General features: G+C 46.8%; 1 protein-coding gene across 5 annotated transcripts in view; it reads left to right on the top strand.

The window, feature by feature from the left end:
- Positions 1–17,341: 17,341 nt before the first annotated feature.
- The window catches only part of LOC119389442 (anoctamin-7), an 85,807-nt gene continuing 77,675 nt past the window's right edge, over positions 17,342–25,473 (top strand). For 2 of the 5 annotated variants that reach the window (XM_037656696.2, XM_037656697.2), the window contains exon 1: positions 17,342–17,993. In XM_037656696.2, coding sequence (XP_037512624.2) covers positions 17,760–17,993 — 234 coding nt within the window. In that variant the 5' untranslated portion in view covers positions 17,342–17,759. Of the gene's footprint in view, positions 17,994–20,057; positions 20,382–23,257; positions 23,322–25,473 lie in introns of those variants that run through there. The other 3 variants (XM_037656699.2, XM_037656700.2, XM_037656698.2) reach the window with 3 other exon arrangements.

Raw genomic sequence — 25,473 nt, forward strand, 5'->3', positions numbered from 1 at the left:
TAACGTTTTATTTCGTGCTTGGTCGGAGTAGTTGCGAAAATGCATTCAAGCTCGTTTCTGAGCTTTCGAATGCTCTTCCGGTACCTGAAGGCACATACATATTTTCGTGCTCGTGTGTAGTGTCTGTTCGAGGATGTTCCAATCTTATCGAAGGAGAAAGTGTATGCACGTCTGCGCTAAAACTACCTTGCCGGAGCTGCCATGTCCCGCAACACTGAGACTCTCATTAAGAAGAAAGTGTGCGGAGCCCATTTTTTTCCTTTAAATTCTTTTGTGAAGTGACATTTTTTTACTGTTGAAAAGCGTGGAGCGTCCATATCGCCATTACTGAGAAAAATGTCTGTGAGCAGACCTTCACAACTGTTGTGTTCGCGAGGTGAAGGCAAAATGCCCTCACGAGATTTCACCTTCTAGCCACTCCCTCACTTAATGCGCGTGTCTAATTCTCGCCTGGCAGTTTTAAAATGCCCGCTACTTTTTTTGTGTGTGTCGCACTTCTTTCTTTTTTCAATAAGTGTCCAGTGCTTGAGTCTTGTAGAGGTTTGCTGTCATGCGCTTCCCTTCTGCATGGCAAGTCTTATTATCTATACGAGCTTCTTTTTTTTATGCTTGCGCTATAGTGTTAATTACCACCGAAACGGTAGCTCACACTGGAGAAAAGAAAAAAAAAAATTCGCGATGCTTGCACTAAGTCGCGCAAGGCTTGAAACTGCGAAAGTGGGCGATTCTGGAGTCTTATCTGGTTGCTTCCAGGTTATTGCTAGGCTTTAGCTAGGTTAGTCAGGACACGGATGCAGAAACTCCAGAGCCGAGCGTTCGCACCTCTCATAGAACGACCCTTTCTTTATCTCTGCTGTTCTCTCTCTCTCTCTCTCTTTTTTTCATTTCTCTTTTGATCTTTTTTTTCTGTCTTTCTCTCTCTGCTTATTTCTCTCTCTTTTTCTGTCTTTCTATCTTTTTATGTCTTTATTCCCATAATTTCTCTCAATTTTTCTCTCTCCTTTCTTTCTATAGCTTTCTCTCTCTCTCTCTCTCTCTCTCTCTTAGTGAACCAGTGGCGAGTAGTGGGATCTGCCCAAATTCTGTGGCACATACCCGTTCATGATGATGGTAGTTTTCTGATAGGCCGCACAAATTACTGCTAACATAAACAATTTCGCTCTTAAAAAGGGGGGGGGGAGGGGTGCCGAGGTTCAGGATAGAAAGATTTGATGGCGCGGCGAATAAATAAGAAAATACAGAGTTAGCGAGCAGACAAACGAAGAAGCTGAGGTGGCAGCAGAGAGCTAAGTTGACCCAACAAAAGGCGACAAGGCAGCCGGAACGATTGGTCGATGCCAGGGTAGCGAAATCTCACCAGAAGCAGAGGCTTAATTTAGGTGTGATTGCATAATAGTGGAGCGAAGGTATTTAGACGCGTGTATTGGAACCGCATTGATCGCACAGCAGAGCGCGCGCCCTTCGGCGAAGAGCTCTCACTTTCTGTTCGTTTCGTCTTGGGGCACACCCCAGTAAGTGCTCTCTTTCTGCACTCGCCCATTATGCGCTTCCTGGAGACGACCGGTCTGGCAGCGGTGACCTCATCCGCAGACCGGTTGCGCGTATAACGCAACCCTCACACGTTGCGAGCGGCCGTGTGAGTGCATAGGATTGTCTGCGACTAAGCGGCAGAAAAAGAAACAAAGAATACGTAAAATGTTTAAGTGGAAAAAAAATAAAATAAAATGCGGCCTCAACGTGTAAGCTGGCATCCGACATTTCTGTCAAAATGACAAAAACGCGCCATCGATGGACGAAGTATCTACGCTTTTCTCGTTAGTTGAATGCCCGCGGGGGTCAGCTGGCCTCGCTGCAATTTCGCCGGCTAAGCGGGTCGTCCCAATTCTCCTTTCACTCGCAAGCCGACAGATGGCAACACATGTGTTCTAATGGAATCGCTCTGACCGTGACAGCTCCTGCTGGCCGTCGCACTTTTTTTTTTCTCCCTGTCACGTTCTCTTTTTGTGTTCGTACTGCTGTTGTGCGTAGTATAGAGCGTAAAACAACGCAGGATGTGATCGTCCCACAACCCGACTTCAAGATACGTTGCACTGTGTGATGGTGTAAAAAGAAATAGTGCGTGCGCTCCATCCGACGCAAAGCAGCATATACTTCGTTTGTAATACATCTGAGAAGTCAACGGCACGATGGATAACACAAGTAGACTCGGTAGGTGACATCGTTCGACTGTGTGTTTTGGTTATATTGACTAGAACAGTGGTATTTCCAAATAATCGTGCATGGAAATGGATGTGTGTATGTGTGTCTTGGAGGCGGGGGGGGGGGGGTTACTAATTACTATTTTACTACTCTCACTAATGTATATACGACAATAAATGAGCACTAGATGGGGTCGCGAGTTGACTGCAAACGCGGACTCTTTGTCAAAGAAGACTGCCTCCGCGAATGCTTGTAACACATTTCAACTTTGCTTCTAATGAAATATCTGACGTAAATGCAATGTTCAATGACTGCTACCAATGTGTAGCTTTTGTTTAGCATACAGCCGCATCTGGTAGCCGAGATGCACAAACAAATAGTATTCCATAACAAACCTTCTTCATCGCGGAGCTGGTCAGCTTCTCGTAACGTAGTCTGCCCTGACACCAATGTCTCTATAGTCAAATTGCCTGTAATTGCATGCTTGCGTGATCACCAACAGGCATTCCTAAATCCCTTTATTACAACAACAAAGCGTAATGCTGATGTTTCTTGCGCGTATCTTACCTCACGGTGTAGTTGCAGGCATAAAAATTACACCTGTACTTTCACGCCTATAGCATGCTGCAAAGCAGCTATACCCAGAAAATATCTAACCGACATTCTCGGTGCACCACCTCGAGCGCCAAGCTAACGTCCGTCTGTGGAACGGAAAGTTCATTCGTTCGAATGTTTGTTCCATAAAAACGCTTCAGCTTCGGCTCAACGGCAGAGCTAGAAAATAACGCGGCGACCTATTTTGAAACGATTATTGTTCGCTTGCGTAACCTAAACGTACTTACAGGAAAACAGCAGATATATATTTTGTACAAAATCTTGTGTAAGCGTGTTTGGTGCTTGTGAGTTGCGCTGAAAGACCCAAAGAAAGGAACGCATGGGATGAGGTGGTGGTGGTGGGGGAGGGGGGGGGGGTTGCGTGCTTTTCTATCTGGAAGAATTTACCAGGAATTCACATTTTCGAAGCATACCTCCCCCACCCATACCGTCACTTCTATCACCACTTTTCTTCAGTTTACATATCAATCTCACCAAAGTGATAGCCCAGCCGGTTGCTGACACCGGCTTTGGGGGACGGGGCGACCGTCCCTACTGCACCCCTCCCCCCCCCCCCTTCCTTCCGATGGATCTGCCACTGATGCTACAATTATATTCAGCGTGGCAACACTTCCCTCGACATGACACTGACACACTGTCTGGTTTTGATAGCGCCCAAGCCAGAGCTGCAGCTTAGAGCACTGCACGGGCCGTGATTTTCGGCCCGGGCCCGGCCCGGGCCCGGAACTCGTTCACGTTTACCCGCCCGAGCCCGGCCCGGTGATTCAATACGCGACCCGAGCCCGGCCCGAACCCGAGAAAAAATTTCGCCTACCCGGCCCGGCCCGGCCCGATGGCAGATCAGGCCCGACAGAGGCCCGAGCCAATAATATAGGTGGTGTTGCCAGAACATAGAATCTACAGCAAAGTGGTTTAAGTAGTAAATATCTACGCTTTGTTGGCGAATATTTAGCTAACAATTCTACTTAAACCTACGGTAATTTCGTGTAAAAACGGGCTCACGGTGGAAATAGTTTAGGACATACTGGGTACAATGAACGTTTGTTCTGCAATGGTATAATATAACTTTTTTTCTTTTTCTTTGCTAATGCAATGGGGATCGTCAAGAGCGTTTTGTAGCAGATATTGCAGCAAGGAAAGTGATTTGCAGCATGAGTTCAGTTTCGATAGGAAGTGCAATAGAAACAGAGGAGACAGAGAACGCAACGCTCTCATTGCGCTCTTTACTTAAATTTAAAACATGCTCTAACGACAAAGCAAATCATGCACCCTTCTGGATATGTAACACATGTCTTCAGCATGGTAGTACTTTGCCACAGCAAGATGGAGGAAGAAAGCCAAGTTTATTACCTTGCTGTATGTACACTAACCTAGATAAAAATTATAACGAACCGTGTGCACCACGTGTACTTTTAGAAATACGTATAGACAGCCGAAAGGACGAAAAAAGTATCTGTGGTAGCATTCTTTTCATATATCATATATATTTAATATATCATCACGGCTACTATATACAGTCCATAAGTCTTTTGTGGCATATTTTATAGTTTATTTCTTCACGTGTTATTGTGCAAAAAATCAAATTATCAGAGATTACGGCTTTAAGCACGCCATCCGCCGTTGTATCACATATCCTGCCACGCTAAAGTTTCTCGCACTGCATGCGCTAGCCGCAGGGGTGCACATCTGCCTTGCGAAATGTGAAGGCGTCGGCAGTCGTTGTTCTTAACTTCCACCACTGGAGCAAATTTAGGATGCATTTGTGCACCTCTGCAGAATGAATGTAGCTGTGCAGCTTATCCCTTCATTTGTATCGTTCCCGAACGTCGTGACACTCTTCAGTATCACCTATAAAACTCCTCTTTGGGGGCTTCTGCTTGCAGTTTTCAGCAGTGTATGTTATGCACGGCTTGCACCGCGCTTTTCTTTTCTTCCGTATCATAATGTTCTATGCCTTCCTAACGATGTTGTACTGGTAGAAGTGACCACTGCACTACGCGGGTAGGGCTGGCAGGAGGTGGACGAAGCGATTTAGATCTATTTTCTGTGTTTGTTACAGTTTGGTAATAAAGGCGCGAATAAGCTTCTCGACGCTTACTCATTGGATGTCTATATGGTTCGAGCTAAAGGGACATCACGCGGCACGGAATTCGTAATTGTCTTTCTTCAAGCCTGATATTTCGTCAAGCGAATATATTTTGCCTCACGCCATATGCTGTTTGAACCTATGCTATTCTGCACATTCCAACGGTGTTGTGGCAGTGTCACGTAGCTCTCACACCAGGGCCGTATAGCCAGGAATTTTTTTCGGGGGGGGGGGGGGGGGGCACTTGCTGAAAGCCTTGACTTATATATATCTGAGAAAAACGCCTAGTTTCATTATTTATTTTCGATAAAACACCATGTGTCATCAAAATTTCGGGGGGGGGGGGGGCGGGCCCCCTGGGCCCACCCCCCCTGGCTACGGGCCTGTCTCACACTATACCTGTATAGCGCAGCAGAGGACCCAAACACGCGCCCCGTGGGCCTCTTCCTAATGGCCCGCGGCCCGCACATGACGGTCTTCGTCCCAATTTTTCATTTTCTTTATAAGTATGTTCTTAAGCTACACAGCTACACAAGCATGGCAGGTCTAAAGCTCTTTTGTCGTCAGGCATCCCCTGCTGCCACCATGTGTTGATACTTAACCGTGAAACAAAACTCTATATTTCAAAATCGGCGTCCTGATTTTACTCATGTTGAAGATAGGTATCGGTATGTTGTTGGAATCCTGCCGCCAAATAAACTTCAGAAACGACCCATGTGTAACATATGGGAAAGCTCTTCTTTTAAATGGCAACGCTGGCTGATATTTGGTACGACCTAGCCCCTCTACCCCCCCCCCCCCTCGCGCTTTTAGCTGCGTTACTGTCCGGGCCCTTGCGGGAGTAAATTTTCGTGAATGCGGCCCGTTAGCTGAGGTGTGTTTGAGATCCCTGATATTGGCCTCGAGGAGTTACGGAGTCGCCCTCTATCGGACGCGCCTCGATTGCGTGCTAGGCAGGATACCGCCGGCGCGCTCCCCATAGGTTTTGCTGTCGGCGCTCTACAAAAACACCAGGGCGTTTTGTACCAGGGCATTTCTGTAAGTACTTTCAAAATGAACTGTGTTCTTTAATGTCAAAATAATCATTTTCGACGGACTGAAAGCACAAGATAGTCTACAGTCGCTGTCTCTTTGCAGAAAACCGAGCACCCGCTTCACGCTGTCACCGCGTCAGAGACCCTTGAACCGGCTTCTTGCGTGAAGGTAGTCACTCGCTGAGTGCAAACTATGTGAAATATCTCGTTAGAGTAGACTGCCTGTATAACCAAACGGAGCATAACAGAAAGAAGCCCCAAGCCAGCGATCGCACGGGTTCGCGACGACTGACGGTGCCTCTGCATGTATGAGCGTCTGCATGTATGTTCGTACTGATGGTTTCGCTTTTGCTACGAGCGCGTTTTGGCATCGCGCTGTGAACTTTAGGCCGCAAAATATGAGAATTTGTGAGTAAACAAACAACTACTGTTGCGCGGACGCTATCAGAGCAGTTCAAAAACAATTTCCTTACAACTGCGGCGTCGGTGCGCATGGCAACTTTGTGATCTGCCGTCCGGACGATTCAGTGTTTTTTTTTCTTTTTTGGTCCAAATTCGGGTACGTTTCAATGTCATTTGATAAGTTGTCTCGCACTGTGTATTGATCGGTCTTCTCAGCGGGCAAATGCCGCTGCATGCTTATGTTTCTTTATTCCGCGCATTCGTTTCGTTTGGTGCTCACACAAAACGTGAGCAAATGGGACGCCTTTTTTAATGCTCCTTAATTATCGTTCCGTTTGCATTCCAGTGAACTTGCCGCTCTCTGTCATCAACAAATTCATAGACCAAAGCTTCACCACTTCGAGATTGCTGGTGGAAGGAGAAGCAGTCTACGAGACCGAGCATGTAGTAGCATGCGACGCCTAGGAAAAGAAAGAAAATACAGTAACGTTTGCGGACTTGTTCTGCAAACGTCGGCTGTGAACTAGGACCCACATGAACTTGAAATAGCGGTGAATAAAATAGAAGTTATTGCAGCAACCAACAGCCGCAAAACAGGATAGTAATTATTTGGCGTGTACCCCAGCAATTTTGGCAGCAGTGTCGTGTCTAACGCCAACAGGGTGGCATCTTTCCCACGTAAATAAATGAGGCTCCAAGAAAATACATGGGGTTGGCCGGTGGGCCGATCACGGAGGCAATGCAAAATTTATGTAGCTTATGAAGCAATGCATGCCTCATCAAATGGGAAGGTTGCCCGTCGGCGTCCCGCGTCGGCGGCGTCAACACGAGTGATGCAAAAAATAATCGTCACGTGATGGTGTCACCATATGACGTCATCATGACGTCACAGGTCGCCAAAATATGTAGCGTCATTATGACGTCACATGATGACGTATTCACACGTCATGGTCGCTTTGCATTGCCTCCGTGATCGGTCACGGAGGCCGTGCAAAACCACGTTAGGCGCAGAACGCTTTTGGAGGGGGGCGCGGGAGAATCAGTATATCGACTGACAAGAAGAAGATGGCTTTCGCCTTCTAGTCATCTTTAGCGAATGCATAAGGGACCCTGTGCGTTTTTTAAGTTAACGTATCTAAACAATGACTTGCGCATCTGCAGCCGATTTTGTTGACGCTGAGCACGGGGCCGACGATCAAGAGGTCGCATTGGAGGGTTCTGAGATGGCATCGCACGTGGCAAAAGGTAGCGCTTTGACCATCCTGTGGCAGATAAGCATCATTTGCCGGCGGGAAGCGCGCGCGAGCCATCGTCTCAGTGCGCGCTGTCTGCTACTCACCGAACATCGCAGGCCCGAAGCAGTAACAAAAGTCTTCGTCGCGGAAGTGCTTGTTGCACACAAGACTCGTAGCGGATGGCTACTTGCCGGTTCTTAGCTTTACAACCCATGCTTCACGCTGTTTCTTGTCCCGCGGTTACCAGTGCAGGCTGACACTGGGCTCCTTTGCGTAACCGCGGCACTGCGGCACCGAGCGGTAGAGCCCCATGTTCGTCGCCTTCGGAGGCAGCCACTCTATTACAATGGTTTCAATTGAGTAGAAAATGAGAGAAAACTTCCGAATTTGAACAGACAGCAGCGCATGTGGGACTTGAAACTGGTTTTCAAAGCACGCGGCAGTGCGCCACAAGCAGCCGACGCGGCCGCTGAGACCACGTGATCTTGCCAAGCACGTCACGCCGACGGTGGCGCCGGCGTTTCCCGTGGTGGGCCTCGAGGCCAATAGCGTAAAAAGGCGAAAGTTCAAATGTTAAAGGGACCGACAACTGCCCAGAATATGAAATGAGTTGACTACATTGATGTAAAGATTGTCCGTCGCATTGGCTCAAACCAACCCTGTTTTTCTCGTGAGAGATGGATTTATATTTTTATTTCTTAATTGAAAGTCGCGAAAAATCACCTGTGGCGCCTCTGGCGGCAAAAACATGAATGATCCGATGAAGACGCCCACGTGACCGTTGATTGCTGTACGCGGTCGACAATTTTTTTGTTAGTATTGAAATAGTGTTCGTTTCTTTATATTACAAGGTATTACTCCATAATAATGCACATATAGGCCTGCGTTAGTTGTATGCATTAAAGCGGCGCTGCCTTCGCGTGACGTAATGATCCCATGCTCGTCAGCGCGTCTTCAGCAACTTTTCAGCGTGCTCATGCAACCGTGCACGCTGTTTCCAGGTCGCTAAGATTTTGGAGCGATATAGTTTTGCTACCTACACCTCGTCTCAGAAATGACGCGTGCTGCTACTCGGCGCGGCCACGCATATGCGTAGTGACGTTTTCGATGACTTGGCTTGGCTCGTGCATCGAGAGAGTAAAGACGCCAGGATAAGCCACCCATGACATAGGCGCTGGCAACCTTGGACGCATGCGCACACAACGCGGTACAAATACAGGGAAGATGTATAATGCCACATCATCTCATTGTAACAGCTTGTTATTTTCAAAAATAGTTGAAAAGCTATAAATAAAGGTGGTTATGCATAGTTACAGGAACTCCTGCGAAAGCAGAACAACGATAGCTTTCACAAATCGCGAAAAGGGCTGGCGGCATCGCTACCAATTCTCAGCGTTGCTCGAGGAAAGCTGCATCCGTGTTTAGAGCCCTTCAGATCGAAAAATACTTCTTGTAAAATAACTACCTGCTTTTGGGATTAACTACACTCTAAGAAAATATCGAGTAAAAAGGGCGTCTTTTTGTCCCACAACAATAATCGTCATTTATTTTGCCTTCCTTTCCTTGCACTATCGCCGCGCGCCCGGCACTTTCTGGTCACGAACGACATGCGCGCTATCAGCGTGACATAGCATTCTTGGCAGGAAAGTGGCCAGCGCCGAGTTTTCAAGAAAGGAAGCGCAAGCAAGCCAGATGACGATTATTGTTGTGGGACAAAAAGACGCCCTTTTTACTCGATCTTTTCTTAGAGTGTACTGCAGCTCTAAACACTGCGAAGAGTGAGCTTTCTGTCGCGTCGTAAAAAAATGGGTCGAGAAAAATCAGTTGTTGGTCCCTTTAAAAATTGGGCACGCCATGCAGGCTGTGCACGTCCATATCGCGCCACATGACCACTGGGGGCCTTGACGAAGCCATGGAAAAAAAATGTGTCTATATAGTCATCTATGTAACGAGACTCCGCGCAGTCCTTTCGTATTAGTGGAGGGCCGGAAACTTCAAAAACGTTTCCTCGCTTTGGAGCTCTGTGATCGCTCTTGCGATAAGTTGCAGGTATATATTTATTATATTACATTTATTACTGCGATTACAGCATAACATTTGGGATATAAAATCATAACGAATGCAAATAAAGCACAGAATAACGACATGTTAACTATATAAGCGCCTGGTATATCTACATTTAGCTCGCCCGTTTTAGATAAATCAAGTAGCCCCATATGCAAGGAGCAAAAGAAGTTCAGTACTTGTCTCTAATAAAATTTTTCTAAACAGCTTGCCCCACATAAAAAAAGCGTTTTTTTTTTCGAGAGAAAATGTGAAACATATATGTATGTATGCACAACGTATGTGGAACAAACATGAAGGGGCACTAGAAAGGAAAACAATTTCTCAATTATCAGTAAATTTCTCTTTAGCAATTCCTAAATCACCACGCTCGCCGGGACGCGAGTTTGTAATATGCAGAGCGCTCAACGCATGGCAACGGCAGCGGCGCGCTATTGGCTGCAGCGCACACAGGGACGCCGCTGCGGAGTTCCGCCTAGCAACGGCCGCGCCGCGCTCTCCTACTCGGGGTGCCTTCCGCGGGAATTTTAAACGGTGAACGCGGCCGCTGGGCCCCGTAGAATTTTCGTCGCCGCTTGTGAAGTGCTACTGCTCTCCGCGTTGACCGGAATACGCCGTCGTCGCCGTATGGTTCGACTGTGCTTTGTGCATTTTGTTTTGTTATAACGGTGAACACGTTCGCCCATGAACATTTGTGTTGTCGCCACTGTCTTTTGCACCTTGGCGCTGCAGCAAGACGCGATCGGCCATTGTGTTCCACTGTGCGTTTTTTTTTTCTTTTTTTAACAGTGAACACGCTCGCCCTTGAATATCTGTGCTGTCTGCTGTGTCTTTTGAGCCATCGCGTTGTCGCAAGACATAATCGTTGTTGTGTTGGACTGATTGCTTTTGTTTATTTTTTTAACGCTTAACACGCCTTCACGTGAATATATGTGTTGTCGCCAGTGTTTTTTGTGATCTCGCGTTGTCGCAAGACGTGATCACCGTGGGTTCACAAACACATCGTGGGTTGTAGACTTCGTGAAGTCAACATCAAGGTGTGAAAGGTAATACAAAAATGGTGTTTCATAACTTCAAAAAATGTCACAGTTTCGCCGCAAGGGCGAAGCAATGAATGCGATAGCAAGAAATTAATGCTATACGAAGTGAGGCTCGCCAATGGATACTCTCAGTTTGAACAGCGTTCCTGTTGCAAAGGCGGCCGAAGCAGCGAAGGAAACTAGCGTGCTTCAACTGTCGAGCTGTGACACTTGATAGTTCGCGCTCATCTTCTGTTTGTTCGTTTAGCGGCGTCCCTTCAGCTCGAGTGACTTTCGTACGCTCGGTAACATGAGCGCGGACATCACGGTGAAAGCGTGAAACATTCCTCTACCCCTCACCAAGAGAAAACCGCGCGAGCAGACAGCGGAAGGGCAAGCTTCTCCCATGCGCAAATATAAGAAGCGAGCGAGCTCGACGACGACTTTTAAATGCGCCCGTCGCGCTGCTAGCGCCATCTTGCTGGTAATGAAGAAAGCTTATTATCGCCTGCCGTCTGTGAGTCCGTCCAGCGGTAAAGGGTATGTATATAACGCTCGCCGTTAGCTACGTGGAGGGTCTGCGTTTCGTGGCGTAGTGGATAGCGCCACTCGCTGCGGAACAAGAGGTCCCTGGTTCGATTCCGCGCTTCGGAAGCATTTTCCTGAATTATTTTTCTTTGGGGCTTTTATATATATATACATACTTATACATATACGGTGCATGACGGCGACGGCGACGGCAAAATCCAGCCGAGACTGTCCATATAATTGCTATCGCAATAAAATAACTTGCGGAATCTTCTGTGGTAATTTAACTTCATGCTTTGGGGATAATGTCCAATGATCAGCCGTTCTCAATTAGGTCGTATTATGTGTGCACTTGGCCCCCCTTATACGTGGCGTGCGGTTGGCGAAACAAAATCGAAAAAGTGCCGCAGCCACATAAGTAATTGTGTTCTAGTTATTTTCATATGTTATGGCGTAGGTACCATAGGATGGGAAAATAATGAGAACAATCAGAGCGCAATGTGAACCAGATCTACATTATGGTTGGATCTCACGAAAGTATTCCACAAACCTGCACATTTCACTTAGGTCACCAACTTAAACCTCACTTAGGTCACCAACTTAAACCTAGGAGAAATATCATACAATTACATCCGATACTTCCTAACGAATAGGAAGGTTACCTTCAACATGGGGGAACTCGAGTCTGAGGTGAGGGGCACGGACAGTTTATTTACACCTCAGGGCTCCATGATATTGCTCATGCTCTTAATCTCATTATGACAGGATTGTCAGAAAAAACGTGAAGACATCGAAGGAATCAATCGCTCCGTATACACGGATGATGTTGCCATATGGATCTCGCAAGGCAGTGATGGGTAAATAGAACAGAAGTTACAGGAAGTCGTAGATAAAGTGGAAGTCTACCTCACAGGCACTAGGCTTGAATTTTCACCAGATAAATCAGAACTTTACAGGCCCATACTTAACAGGAGGTGGCCCAAGAGACACATGAAGGAGAGAGAGTGCGAAGAGATACAGACTTGCACGAAAAGGTCCTCATCATTGAACAAGTGAGGGTCCTTGTACTCAACATTGAGTCAAAGCGAACTAACAGCAATACTCTTATAAAAATAGTGACTAAGGTCACTAAGGCAACTGGCTGATCAGGAAAATCACAAACAAGTATATCACGGAATGAAGGAGGCTAGCATTCTTAGTCTTAAATGGAACAAGACAGAAAAGGACAAAATCAATATTTTCGTAAGGAAAGCTTTTAAGCAGGCCCTAGGCTTGCCCGAAAGCACCAGCATAGAGAGATTAACGCACCTGGGCATGCATAACACCTTAGAAGGATTGACTGAAGCTCAGTTGGAAAGAATTGACAGCACCGCGACTGACAGAATATAGATAAATTACAAAGAATAACCAGCAAGGACCCAAGGTTGCATCGGCCAGAGATTGGGAGCCAGATTGACATTGCAAATTTAAAAAAAGAAATACAAACAAAATTAAATTAGGGCAGTAGAACGAGCACAGCTAATACGACCTAATTGAGACGGCTCAAGTGCACACATAATACGACCTCATTGAGACGGCTCATCATTGGACATTATCCCCAAAGCATGAATTTAAATCACCACAGAAGATGCCGCAAGTTAATTTTGAAGTTATGAAACACCATTTTTGTATTACCTTTCACACCTTGCTGTTGACTTCACGAAGTCTACAACCCACGATGTGTTTGTTTTCAAGCCGTAATCTTTTACACAGCTGCAGGCGTCTTGTTCATCAGTGATGTTCGCCCGAACCACGTCGCGAGTTTGTAATATGCAGAGCGCTCAACGCATGGCAACGGCAGCGGCACGTCAACGTCAGGCGATGAACTGTCATTGTCTTCAACGCATTCGATCGCGCGGCGCGCCGGCGTCTCACATGCGCTGCTTTCCGTGGTCATCCGTACAACACCGGCGTTGCAGGGCTGCGAAATGCGTTGGCAAGATCAGCCGCGAAAAAAAAATAATAAGAAAACACAAGGCACACTCGAACCCACGGTGATCACGTCTTGCGACAACGCGAGATCACAAAAAACACTGGCGACAACACATATATTCACGTGAAGGCGTGTTCAGCGTTAAAAAAAAAAAAAGCAATCAGTCCAACACAACAACGATTATGTCTTGCGACAACGCGATGGCTCAAAAGACACAGCAGACAGCACAGATATTCAAGGGCGAGCGTGTTCACTGTTAAAAAAGAAAAAAAGAAACGCACAGTGGAACACAACGGCCGATCGCGTCTTGCTGCAGCGCCAAGGCACAAAAGACAGTGGCGACAACACAAATGTTCATGGGCGAACGTGTTCACCGTTATAACAAAACAAAATGCACAAAGCACAGTCGAACCATACGGCGACGACGGCGTATTCGGTCAACGCGAGAGCAGTAGCACTTCACAAGCGGCGACGAAAATTCTACGGGGCCCAGCGGCCGCGTTCACCGTTTAAAATTCCCGCGGAAGGCACCCCGAGAAGGAGAGCGCGGCGCGGCCGTTGCTAGGCGGAACTCCGCAGCGGCGTCCCTGTGTGCGCGCAGCCAATAGCGCGCCGCTGCCGTTGCCATGCGTTGAGCGCTCTGCATATTACAAACTCGCCGCCGGGACAAGACTCTTGGTAAGTGAAAAACGCGCAAAAAGGTAAATGCGGGTGGCGACGCCCCCTTTAATTTCGCGCAGCAGACACCGTGACATAGATTCTGACGGCGTCTAATGGGGTCTACGTAGTTCCTAATCACTAAAAATGAAGTACATTGACCTCTGAGGGGGTCATAGACTTAACATACCAAGTTTCAGGAAATTTTATAGAGCCAATGTCCCCAAATACGACAAACACAGTTTGAAATCCGTGGCGTCATGCTCGGAGATTTCGGCACGAAATTTAAAAAAAATGGAATTTTGACCTTCATTTTCTTGTCTGATAATAAACTTATGATGGTGAAATGAATGACATTCGAGTTCTTTATACTTCACTTCATCAGTCTAAACCGATTCAGTGCTTCATTATAGTGTCCATTTAAGAACCCAGCGAAGTCCAAGCCCGGCCCGACCCGAGCCCGCCACCTCAAACCCGGGCCCGGCCCTAAGCCCGGAGCTTCAGGCCCGAGCCCGGCCCGGGCCCGCCGTGAGAACTACTTTACCCGGCCCGGCCCGGCCCACGGGCCGGGCCGGGCCCGGGTTTCCGGGTAGGCCCGAGCCCGTGCAGTGCTCTACTGCAGCTGCGATCGTTGCCGCAGTGCAGGTTGGGTCTATTTGGCCGCTTGCGGCCACGCACAACCATGCTTTATGTACATTAGTGCGTGCGTTTGTATATGGGCGTGTATATATGTCAGCAAAACTTCTTTTGGGCCTAGTTGGTTCATAATCCTAGAAGTACATTTACAGCGCAAACGCAAAGACGCACCACAAAGAAAGAAACGACACACACGGCGCTTGTGTGTGTCGTTTCTTTCTTTGTGGTGCGTCTTTGCATTTGCGCTGTAAATGTATTTCTAGGTGTATATATGTGCGTGTATATATACGCATGCAGAAGTGAAAATTACCGGGCATGGGGGGTTGTTTGACTCTCCCCCTTCCCCTCACTACGCCAATGTCTAAGGTATAAAACTGGATACAGCTACAGTTATAAGTCGTGCCTGAAGTGTACGACTTGTAACTTACTACCGATAATTGTATCCAGTTTTAACGTTTTTTCCAAGGCGCTGGAAATTGCACGTGAAGCCAGCCACAGTGATGTTTCCTGCATTTTCGAGAGTCATCATAATTACAATACGAACGAATATAGCTTTACTGCGCTGTCAGCACGACACGTTTCTCCATAAGAGGAATTGTATCCCCCCTGGTGTATGCTGCATGGAAAAGTTAATCGACGGCTGCCAACATTGCCATGTCTGGAAGAGTACTGCAAGTCGAGCATCTTGTCAAATGTGATAATACCTCAACTAAAGCGGCCGTTTTTCGCGATACGCTGCATTCTTATGTGGTCTGAGGTCACGCTGTACTCAGCTTCGTATATCACGTGCATCGCAATGGAAGCTAGCGAGACTTCTTGTAGCAGATGCGTTCGCACCAAGGAATAGTTAAATAACTTTAGCACCCGTAATCGGATATTTTTTCGTTTTTAGAGAGTAATAAGCGAACATGCTTTGGGCTTTTGAAATAAACAAAGGCCGTTATTTGATCCGCGATTAGCTTCGGTAGCGCGTAGCCGGAGCCAATCGCGAAGGACATGTTTACGACGACGAAATCCAAGCGCGAGGCATGAGAACTTGCACATTTTACTGATCAAACTTCTCGCGTAGCTTCCAAAGCGTTGCACCTGATATGTGAAACGCAGTATATAGGTAAGTACAGTCGTCATTTTACACGAAGTGTATCCACCTTTTCAACGGCCACTGCTGGCCCGAGGTCCAAGAGAGAGAGAGAGAGAGAAACTCACGCAAATGTTTACGCCACGAGTGAAGAGGACGTTATACGGCACCTAACCCCACACACATCATATGTCGCACGTCACGTCACGGTCGTTTTCATTTGCGGTGACGATAGGTGTCAGGTCTTCAGCGCTCGCTTGAGCGTATTGATGTGTGAAGTTATGTGTTCGGTGTTATGCACCGGATTAAGCACCATTTTGACTTGGAATATGTTGAGAAATTCGATGGAATCTTAGCGGTGTATAAAATTTTCGCCATATTTATTTGATAAAATAAGCCCAAGCGTCCCGAGCATAAAATATTGAAGCTCGTTATAGAGCAGCGTATGAAAATACGTGTGAAGGGAAACATCGCTTTGTCGCTTTGCTTTCTTCTCTCTTCCACATCTTTTTTTTTTCTCTCTCTCTCTCTTTGCTTTCTTTCTATATATGACGGCGGATGTGAGCAACGGCGATAAAAGAGGCTATTGCTAGTCGGCTTGTCTGTTCCTTTGTGTGCTCTTCTTTCTTGCCCAGAAACGCGCCGCTACATGAGTGGACACTGCATGAGTTATGCGAAGTTATGAATAGGCGCTACACCTTACGGAATTCCGCAGAACCGATTAGCAATATTCCGCACTACATGAGTTATCTTTTTCTCTTTATTGAAATAAAGATAAACGGAGGAGTTGTCGCTGTTTTGCTGGTGACGGCGATGCCTTTTCGCTTCTATAGTTAGTTTTGGTATTTATGCGCAGACAAAAATTGAAAAATCGAGTGAGCTCGATCCTCATCCCACGATGATACCCCGAAATTCATTCTGCGGAAAAACTATAGGAGCTTGTTTCCTATGCACTGTGCGATGGAGGCGATGCGCAATTATTTTGCGGATGGTTGACCGTACGCTTCGTTTGGAAATTCAGACGTCATCATACAAGATGATGATGATGATGATAACAAGAACAACAACAACAACACCAACAACAGTAATACGATGGGCTCGAGCAAACGCGCGGTACGGCAGTACGTAGTTTTCCGAGAATTTCAGAAGCCCTGGACAAGCGACTTCTGTCTTGAGCGCGGCACAGCAACGAATCTGCTACTTCTGCGGCCTGCATGCCTTCTTACGCCAGCGTTTTATGGGCAACCTTGAAATGATTGTTGACGGTCGATAAACCACAACAGTCCCGACGCAGGCATCGGTCGTCTACGGAGGCTTCGCAATGAGGCACATGGATCCGTTGAGTTAACGAGGTCATTATGGGCGTCACTAGGCGCGGCGCATCCATTGTCTCTGGCGACGGTGGCTCAACCTAATGGCAGCCAAGCGTGGCGTAACCAACGACGCCTCTCAGTCTGCAGCCATGCGCAGCTGACCCGGGAAGTTCAAAGCCAACCACTCGCTCATTTCGCCAGTGTCGCGTATACCCTGTGCTGACACTGGCGTAAGGACAGCTCCCATGTCGACTCGTGCGGAATTTACCGAACCTGTGAAATATTCTCAATCCGGTTCTTTTAATATTATGCTACGTAAGTTGCTTGTGAAGGAGGAAGTTCCTTACACGAAGAGGCATGACGGCATGAGCATTGCTTCTCATGGTAGAGCATGACGGCTCGATTTTATGTTCGTAAGCGCGAGGCGCGAGTGGAGAGTCGGTAAGAATTTATTGTGCGAGCTGCTACACTTTTTGTTTGGTGTAAATTTAGAAAATCGAAAGTAGGCCACTTTTATGGTTTACAGTGCTGGTTTAATTGGTTGTTCATGACTGAGCCGTGACATCTCTGTAGCTTTTATCCCTGGCGTAACTGTATATGTCCGAACACCATGCATATACTAGTGTTCGGTTACGGTAGCAAGCCAACAGCAGTAACCGTATATAACCGGAGTGCTATTCTGGAAACTTTCGAATACCGCCATATTGTGAAAATCTGTTACGGTGGCATCTTAAAGCCAACCAGATAGGCCGTAGCAGCCCTGGGGGCCAATCAGAGTTGACAAGATGGCGAATTTGACAACATGGCGGATTTCGGCAGTGTACAGAATGGCTCCCCAATTTTCGTTACTCTCGTGCGCTTGAGCTGAAATGGATTATTATGTTGAAGTCTTTATAATCCCCACAGTATCTCTAGAATGAAATGTCAACATCGTTTTTCTTTCCCTATTCCTGGCACCTCTTCAGCGGCGGTCCCCCGTCGGTGGTCGGATCAGCAGCGGCAGCAGCAGCCGCCGAGCCCGAAGCCATGCCGCGGCTGGGACACTACAGCGAGAAGTACGAGCTGAACGGCAGTGGCTCCGAGCAGCCGGCCGCCTCGTACGGTTCCTTCCGCAGGGACGAGCAGGGGGCGCTGCTCAGCCACGACCACCTGTTGGTGAGTCTCGCGGCGAAGGTCCAAACGCCCACGCTCGCTCATACCAAGAGGAGACACCACCTGCGAACAGGCTGCCAGTTTATTTCGTATCCGCTTTTGTGCTGGCGTATGCATTTCGCTTTTTAAGGCGAAAGCCTTAGATGCCTCACCTAACGCGAAAATTGACCGTGTTATCGGCGTCAGCGCGAGTGATGCAAGAAATCACAAGACGTCACCATATCACGTCATCACGACATCACATATCGCCAAAATTTGGGACGTCGTCGTGACATCGTTGCTTGGTCAAGATGGGTTGATAACACGTAGGCAGTGCAAAACTACGTTAGGTACAGAAAGCTTTTGGATGGGTGCAGGAAAGGATCAATACATCGATTGAGAAGAAAATGAAGTCGTGTTAGGCGGATTGCGTAAGGGGCCCTGTGAGTTTTTAAACCCGTGAGTGTTGCAGGCTAATAAGTTAAACTCAATAAGCTCGCATCAGCGACCGCTGAATAAGAATGCACGTTATGCGTGCCATTGTTATACCACCACTTTATATTCTCCATTTTGCTTGAAGCAAGGATAGTTTTGTCAAAGAAAGGGCCGCTTATCTCGAAATATTAGTTAAATTTTTTTATCGGATATAGTTATCTCTGACCCTGCTTTTTTTTCTTTCGTAAAGCAAGAATTCGCACTGGTGAAACAGCCAGGGAAAGTATACGGCGCAGTAGCTGCTCTTTTCGTTCCAAATGTCGAAATAATGAGGAAATGGAAAGCGGGAGGAAATGAGGGCATCGAAAAGACAACCTGCCGCGGGAGCCGAACCCACGACTCTCGCTTTTGGCATGCGAAACTCTGCTATAGCTACCACGGCGACCGGGTTTTTTGGGTATTAGTGCACGTGTACGATAGGTAAAGCCTTGAGCGTTTTATGCAGAGCCACTCACGGCCAAGGCAATGGATCGGGAATCGTGTCATTGACCACGTCCTTAAACGCATTCCTGGCACAGTATATGAATGAGCATATCGGCCAAGAAACAGCCGTCATACACAAAGGCAGCCACTGCGGTAACGACACTTAAAGGATCAAAAGAAGACAAATACAGAGCACTATCAGGAGTGAACCTGATAAAAAAAGAGAGGAGAGAGAATGGCTGCATTCTCACATTTCTGGGCGCTGACAATTGACTTGTGAAGTGCGGTTAGCAGATAAAGTGTCTGCGGTCTTCGCTGTCCCGCCGCGCATTGTTATCCTAAGAATGACTGCTCGCTCACTGTTCGCAGCAAATGCGTTAGCTACAACTCTGAAAACCACCGATGTCTGAGCATTTATTGGATCGCGCTGGTAAGCCGTTCCAACATTACACTGTGTTTAAACTGTGGTACGGAAGGAGAAGTCCCTTGCGAAATATTTATGTCCGATGTAAGGATTGTTACTTTGAGTTTTTCACCACAAGCGTCCGACGTACGTATCGCACTTAATACAGAGTGATGCCACAGCATTTCAGTTTAACGGAGACTCATACCCTGCGGCCCCTTAGTAAATAACATGCGTCAACAACAGCTCTCCGGTCTCTGAAAGAAGCATCAGGGTTGCGCATCAGGTAATAAAGGTGAAAGCTGTTTTTACTGCTGTACCTTATTGCCGTAGTTTTTGGTCGTTCCTGGCTATTTATTTATTTATTTATTTATTTATTTCATAGGAACGTAAGCGATGATAGATCCGGCTATTTGTTACACTTTCGTTATTTAACCCTGTGCGCTCGCTATATACGTTCTTGTTAGGAACGCTGCGTCAAGCCCGGGGCTTTGTCAGGAATGCTACACATTTTTTTTCAATAGGACATGTCACGCTGATATATTGCCTATGGCGTTCGTGCTGTGTAAGCGAGCGCAGCATATAAGAAAGAAAATACGCACAAGATTCTTTGTAGAATAAATGTGCAAACACGGATGCAATAGAAAGGAAACAGACAACGTAGACGCCGAGATAAACGTCGATTATTGTTCGGAGACAAGATAAATCCCAAAAGGTGCAAATTCTTCTTGCGAGTGCTCTGGTTCAACGTATACTCCGTAAAGCGCTCCCACCTGCGAATCACGCTTCAACCGATACTTCCGGAGGTCGTGTCTCGGTGGCCGCGTTCTCACGACGACGAAGGCGGCGTCGTCGTCGGCGGCATCCCGCGTCGATCTCGCCGCGAACACCGCAGCTGTGCTCGGCCGCAGCAGCAGAAGCGGCAGAGACGCCGCCGCCGTTGCGGCTGCATGTCGATGGGCAGTGTCGCCTGCGGAGCCGCCAACCGCCGCTGTCGTCGCCCGTTGGTCGTCGTGGCTTCGCGCTCGGTTTCTCCGCCGGTCGTGGCATGACGTGCAACTCGGCCGACAGTGCGGACAAGCATATGCACGGTAGGCCCCACGTGCATGACTCTCTTTCTCACGGGTACGCGGTTCACTCTGTTGATGCGGTGGGGGGTTGAACCTAAGTGCGGACACGATGCGTTTGGTAATCGTAGAAACGTATAGAAGTGTCGTTCCTTTCGTTACTGATCAAATCGATCCGACAGCACTTACACGTGCTGTTCTGCCATTCATGCGTGCAGTTCCGCTCTCACTTGAATACCACTGTATCCCAGTGTTACGGGAACAACCCCTATCGTTAAAAAAAAAGAAAAAAGAAAGAAAAGAGGCGAGCGCAAAAAAAAAATGGCGCAGTTGTATGCCCCTTCTTTGCGTATATTCTCCAGTGCGCTTCTTTTTTTTTTTCTGCTCAAGTCGCGAGCTATCCGACCCAAATGCGCGCGCGTCTGAACACCCATCTGTCAAGGTATCAAGCCATGAGAACGCATGATTGCCGGAAGTTTCATCTTTACTTCCGTTCAGCGAGCGAAACATTTAGCGATACGTCCTTGTTACAGGAGAACTTCGAAGTTCTATGTCGAAATTACTGTTGGGGAGAAAAGGAATGATTTATCAGTCTAGGTCAATCTATTGGTGTGCGTCCTCACCCGTCCTGTCCTATGCAGTCTATACTGAGAGGAATGAAATTGTTTCTTCGTAAATCACATTGAAACGCGTGGCGCTCAATAGACGAGAGCAATAACCTGCGCTGTCGGAGAATGACACGTTCTTATGCGCTTACCATTATTATACTCCACATCAATGACGCGGACGTTTCTGTTCGCCTAAACGCGATGCCTCGTTTGCCCACTGTACAAAATGAGCAGAGATCACTTGCGGCCCTCAGTGCCCTTTCAGCTCGCGATAGCCGACAGGAAAACGAAATCCAAATGTTCAGCAGCCGCCTCTTTAATGGAACAACACGAATTTCGTACGATTCCGTACTCAACGAAAGCCATGATGCCAAAGCTTTTTTTTTTGTTATTTTTCTGAGGGTTAATCGCAACTTGCTCCCGGCTCTTTGAGGCGCCCATGAGCCGTGGCCTACACGCAAAGGCAAACGCTCTGAGCCTTCCTGCGGCATTTCATTCCTTCCTGCGGCTTTAAGATCGGCATTTGTATCGGTCAACATTTGCACGATGGCGCCAGAAAACTACTCCTCACTCTGTGAGCGACGCCCACGAGAACTGGGCTCGCTTTGCTTGAAGAGCGCGAAGTGCGCCTGTGCGTGTGTTGGTGAATCCAATATGTGCTTACCGACGTGCTCATATCGACAGCTATGCATTATGTTTCAGTTAAATAGCTCATCAATTTTTCGTTGAACTGCTGTGGGATTTCTACTGATCTATCCTCATTACATATGAGCCTTACGAAGTTTTTTCGATGAAGCGACATGACTCAGTCTGGCATGAAAAATGAAATATTTTGCATATGTATTGCTATGTTCCTCCAAAAGGACTGAAAATTTGATTTTAGCTTTAATTACTAGGCAACCCAAAATGGACAACTTGGTCAGCAAGGCATGCTTCAATGTCATGTTTTAGACGGCAGGTGTTTTTACTCTTATTTCATCTATCACCGACATATTAGAAGAAAGCAATCTAAAAGCCCATCCGATAAGGGATACCAAGAGCAGTACAACTTGGCTAATGCAGTTAAGAAGCGTTTCTCAACTCTTTAGGAAGGTATATATATATATATATATATACTTTAAAATGTGGTCCTATAACACTGCGCGTTGGTGCAACTATTCTAAATGAGCAGGGATTTGTTTCCTCGTTTGAAGACTAACTCACGATTTTTTGCGAAGAAAGTTAAGGTTACATACGTTGAAGAAAGATTTCTTTACGTTTCGGTCTCCGCATCTCCTTCGCTATATTGAACGATGAGGTTTACAATGCGGCTGCTTTTAAGGACTCACGTGCGGCTACTGTAAATCAAGGGTCTATAGTGGTGTTACAGCGACATTGAGAAAATACGATTCCATTAATTGAGCAATATGGGACATCACGTGAGTTTATAATGCTAACTTCAGCAACAACGTTTCATACGCATTACGTTTGAGCGCTCGATAAAGAACCTCATGTTGTAGAAATTTCCAGAGCCCTCCGGCCAGTATACGACGTCCATCATAATCATATCGTCGTTTTGGGACGTTAAAACCTCAAAAACAACTATGTTTGACACGGTGCACACTAAAACTGCTCATAAAAGGGTGGGGGGCGAAGGGGGGGGGAGCAGTTAACCAAACCGTCACAAAACTCGTGTCATTACTCTACACGCGACAGGTGAGCTTTCCACAATTTTCGTTTATGACTAAACAATATTTTATTTGCGCTTTAAGAAAGGTTCTCTGATTCCCCTGTAGTGATGCGTTTTAAAACCAGAGTGGTAAATGGTAGTCTTCATGTTGTGGAAACAGTGACTAGGTGTACTGACACTTTCAAGAAACGGTATACAGGGTGTCTCAGCTAATTTTAACCAAGTTATAAAAATATGACCCCTCCCCCCCAAACACACATACGTATATATATATATATATATATATATATATATATATATATATATATATATATATATATATATATATATATATATGCGTGTGTGTCTTGTTTTTAACCACTGCTTTAAGGTGAAACTGCAGGTTGGTTCTATTGTTATCTCTTCCTTGCTGCCACAATTGTGTTTTGAGTATTTTCGCTACGCCTGCGTCGACAGCACAAGCTGCAAAAGGAAAGGCGTGGCAACGCTCACAATGTTCGTCCTTCCGCAGTTGACACAACGTGCTCAGACTCCTCTGAAAAATCGATGTTGCTTTGTTTCTATGCGATTGTGGAGTCTAAAACTGGTCAGACAGTGGAACGTAGCGGTATTCATTTACGACGCGGGTGAAGTGCGACATGGAAAAAGGTACCGGCGCTACTGGCCGTGAACAGGCGTACTCGCCAGGTGGGTAGACTAATATTATGAGCATTTGTAATTGCTGTAAACTATGGATGCGTTAATTCCGACGCCGAGCAAGTGTAAATGTGTCTGATGCGGCAGATATCCCTTAATTCGTATACTATTCACTCTGACCCAAAGTACAGGTAGGGACTGATTGATGGAAGCACAATGTAATATACAGGATATATTAACAGGAAAAAAAGAAAAAGAAAACTCACAGGGTCCCTTATGCAGCCGCCTAAGACGACTAGAAGGCGAAAGCCATTTTCTTCTTTTTCTTCCCAGTCGATGTATAAATCCTCTGCCGCCCCCCTCCGAAAGCCCTCCGCACCTAACGTGGCTTTACATAGCCTCCAGGATCGGAGGCTACGTAACGCAACGACGTCATATGTAAGACCGCAACGTCACTATGACTAGGACGTCATAGTGGCTATGAAGTCATAAACTTTGGCGATCTGTGACGTCATAGTGACGTCATCTAGTGACGTCACCACGTGATGATGCTTTCTTGGATCCCTCGTGTAGACGCCCCCGACGCGAGATGCCGACGTCGTCGACGGTCAATTTCCGCGTTATATGAGGCATCTGAGGCTTTCGGCTCAGTAAGTGCCTCACACTGGCTGGCCGATGTTTCGATAGGTGGACCTATCTTCGTCGAAGGCGCCTCGCCTACCTTGGCGTGTTAGTTTTGAAAGGATTAGTCATTGACGCTTGAACCTTCTGTGGTATCGCTGCATTTCTGAGTTTTAGCAGCGATGCTGTTTAAGCCGGCCGTAAATACTTTAGTGTGTACAAAAAACAGTCATCATCATGAACGGGTATGAGCCACAGATATTGGCCAAATCCCACTACTCACCGCTGGTCCACTAAAAATTAATAAGGCGACAGACGGGCGGCAAACACCAATTAAGATTTGTAGACAGACGTAACAAGCAGGGCCGTACCCAGGAATTTTTTTCGGAATGTGTTTGTGTGTTTGTACTAACTTTGGCAACTGGTGGTCGCTGTGAAGGCGTGCAAGTATTTTAGTGTCTCCCGAAAAGTTAAAGCGAGAGAAAATTTCGGAGGGGTGTCAGAACCCCCTCAACACTACCCCGCCCCCCCCCCCCCCCCCCATCTCACATCGGATTTTTTAGGCTCTATACGTTCGCTCCTCATTTACATCTATATGTGCTACGGAACATAGATTGTTGCGGGGTAAATTTAGGGAATGCCCGTGGGACGCGAGGCTCAGAAGAGAAAACGAGGAAGACGAAGAGACTGGAATAATGAGGCTGGAGGCAACGGCGGTCGGATAGTGTTTTTGTCTGTCTTTCTCGAGTGTGAAGTGTCTGTTACAATATATAACATAGCTTGAGTTAGGTTTCACTTTAAAGCTAAGAGAGAGAGAGAGAGATAGTAACGGAAAATAGAGGTTGACGGCTCCGATCATTGCCTGTGCCACTGTTATGATCTACTAACCTTTAATCGATTGGCTTGCACAGCTGACAGGAACGAATAACAAGTTTTGCAAGCTATACGAACTACATTTTTCCTTTTTTTCCATAAGCAGCATGCGTCGCACGTGTATTCTCACTGTAGTGATTGCGACGAACAAGGTCAACGACGTCTCTCTTTTTTTTCTTCTTCAAACGTCCGTGTCCACCACAATAGTTACGTGTTAGTAGACCTATACTTGCACTTCGTGCAGGACAGCTAGTCGGTCATCGCCCTTCTAGCCGTTGCACGAACGCAGCTGATACCTTTAAAAACAAAACAAAAAAAGAAGCGCAGCCAGTATGAGGATCCTGATCCTGACAGGCAACGAGTGAAAGAGCAGATAACGAGCGTCTCTTTGCAGCCTGCTTCGTGGCCTGTATGTGAGAAGCGAGCGGGTGCCTATAAAAGGCCGGGGACGACAACAATCGATCGGCGACGAATTCATAGAAAACATAGTGCGTCAAAGAAAAAGTGAGTGTGTGTGTGTGTGTGTGCCGGGGGGGGGGGGTGCTAGTCGTGCTCATATGGGTGATACAGTTTATTTATTTATTTATTTATTTATTTATTTATTTATTTATTTATTTATTTATTTATTTATTTATTCGTACATACTACAGCCAATCATGGGCCATGACAGGAGTGGCGACAACACCACACGCCAACTACAGACAGAAAA

This window comes from Rhipicephalus sanguineus, chromosome 4 (genome assembly GCF_013339695.2).
Source record: "Rhipicephalus sanguineus isolate Rsan-2018 chromosome 4, BIME_Rsan_1.4, whole genome shotgun sequence".
In the NCBI taxonomy this organism is placed as follows: Eukaryota; Metazoa; Arthropoda; class Arachnida; order Ixodida; family Ixodidae; genus Rhipicephalus; species Rhipicephalus sanguineus.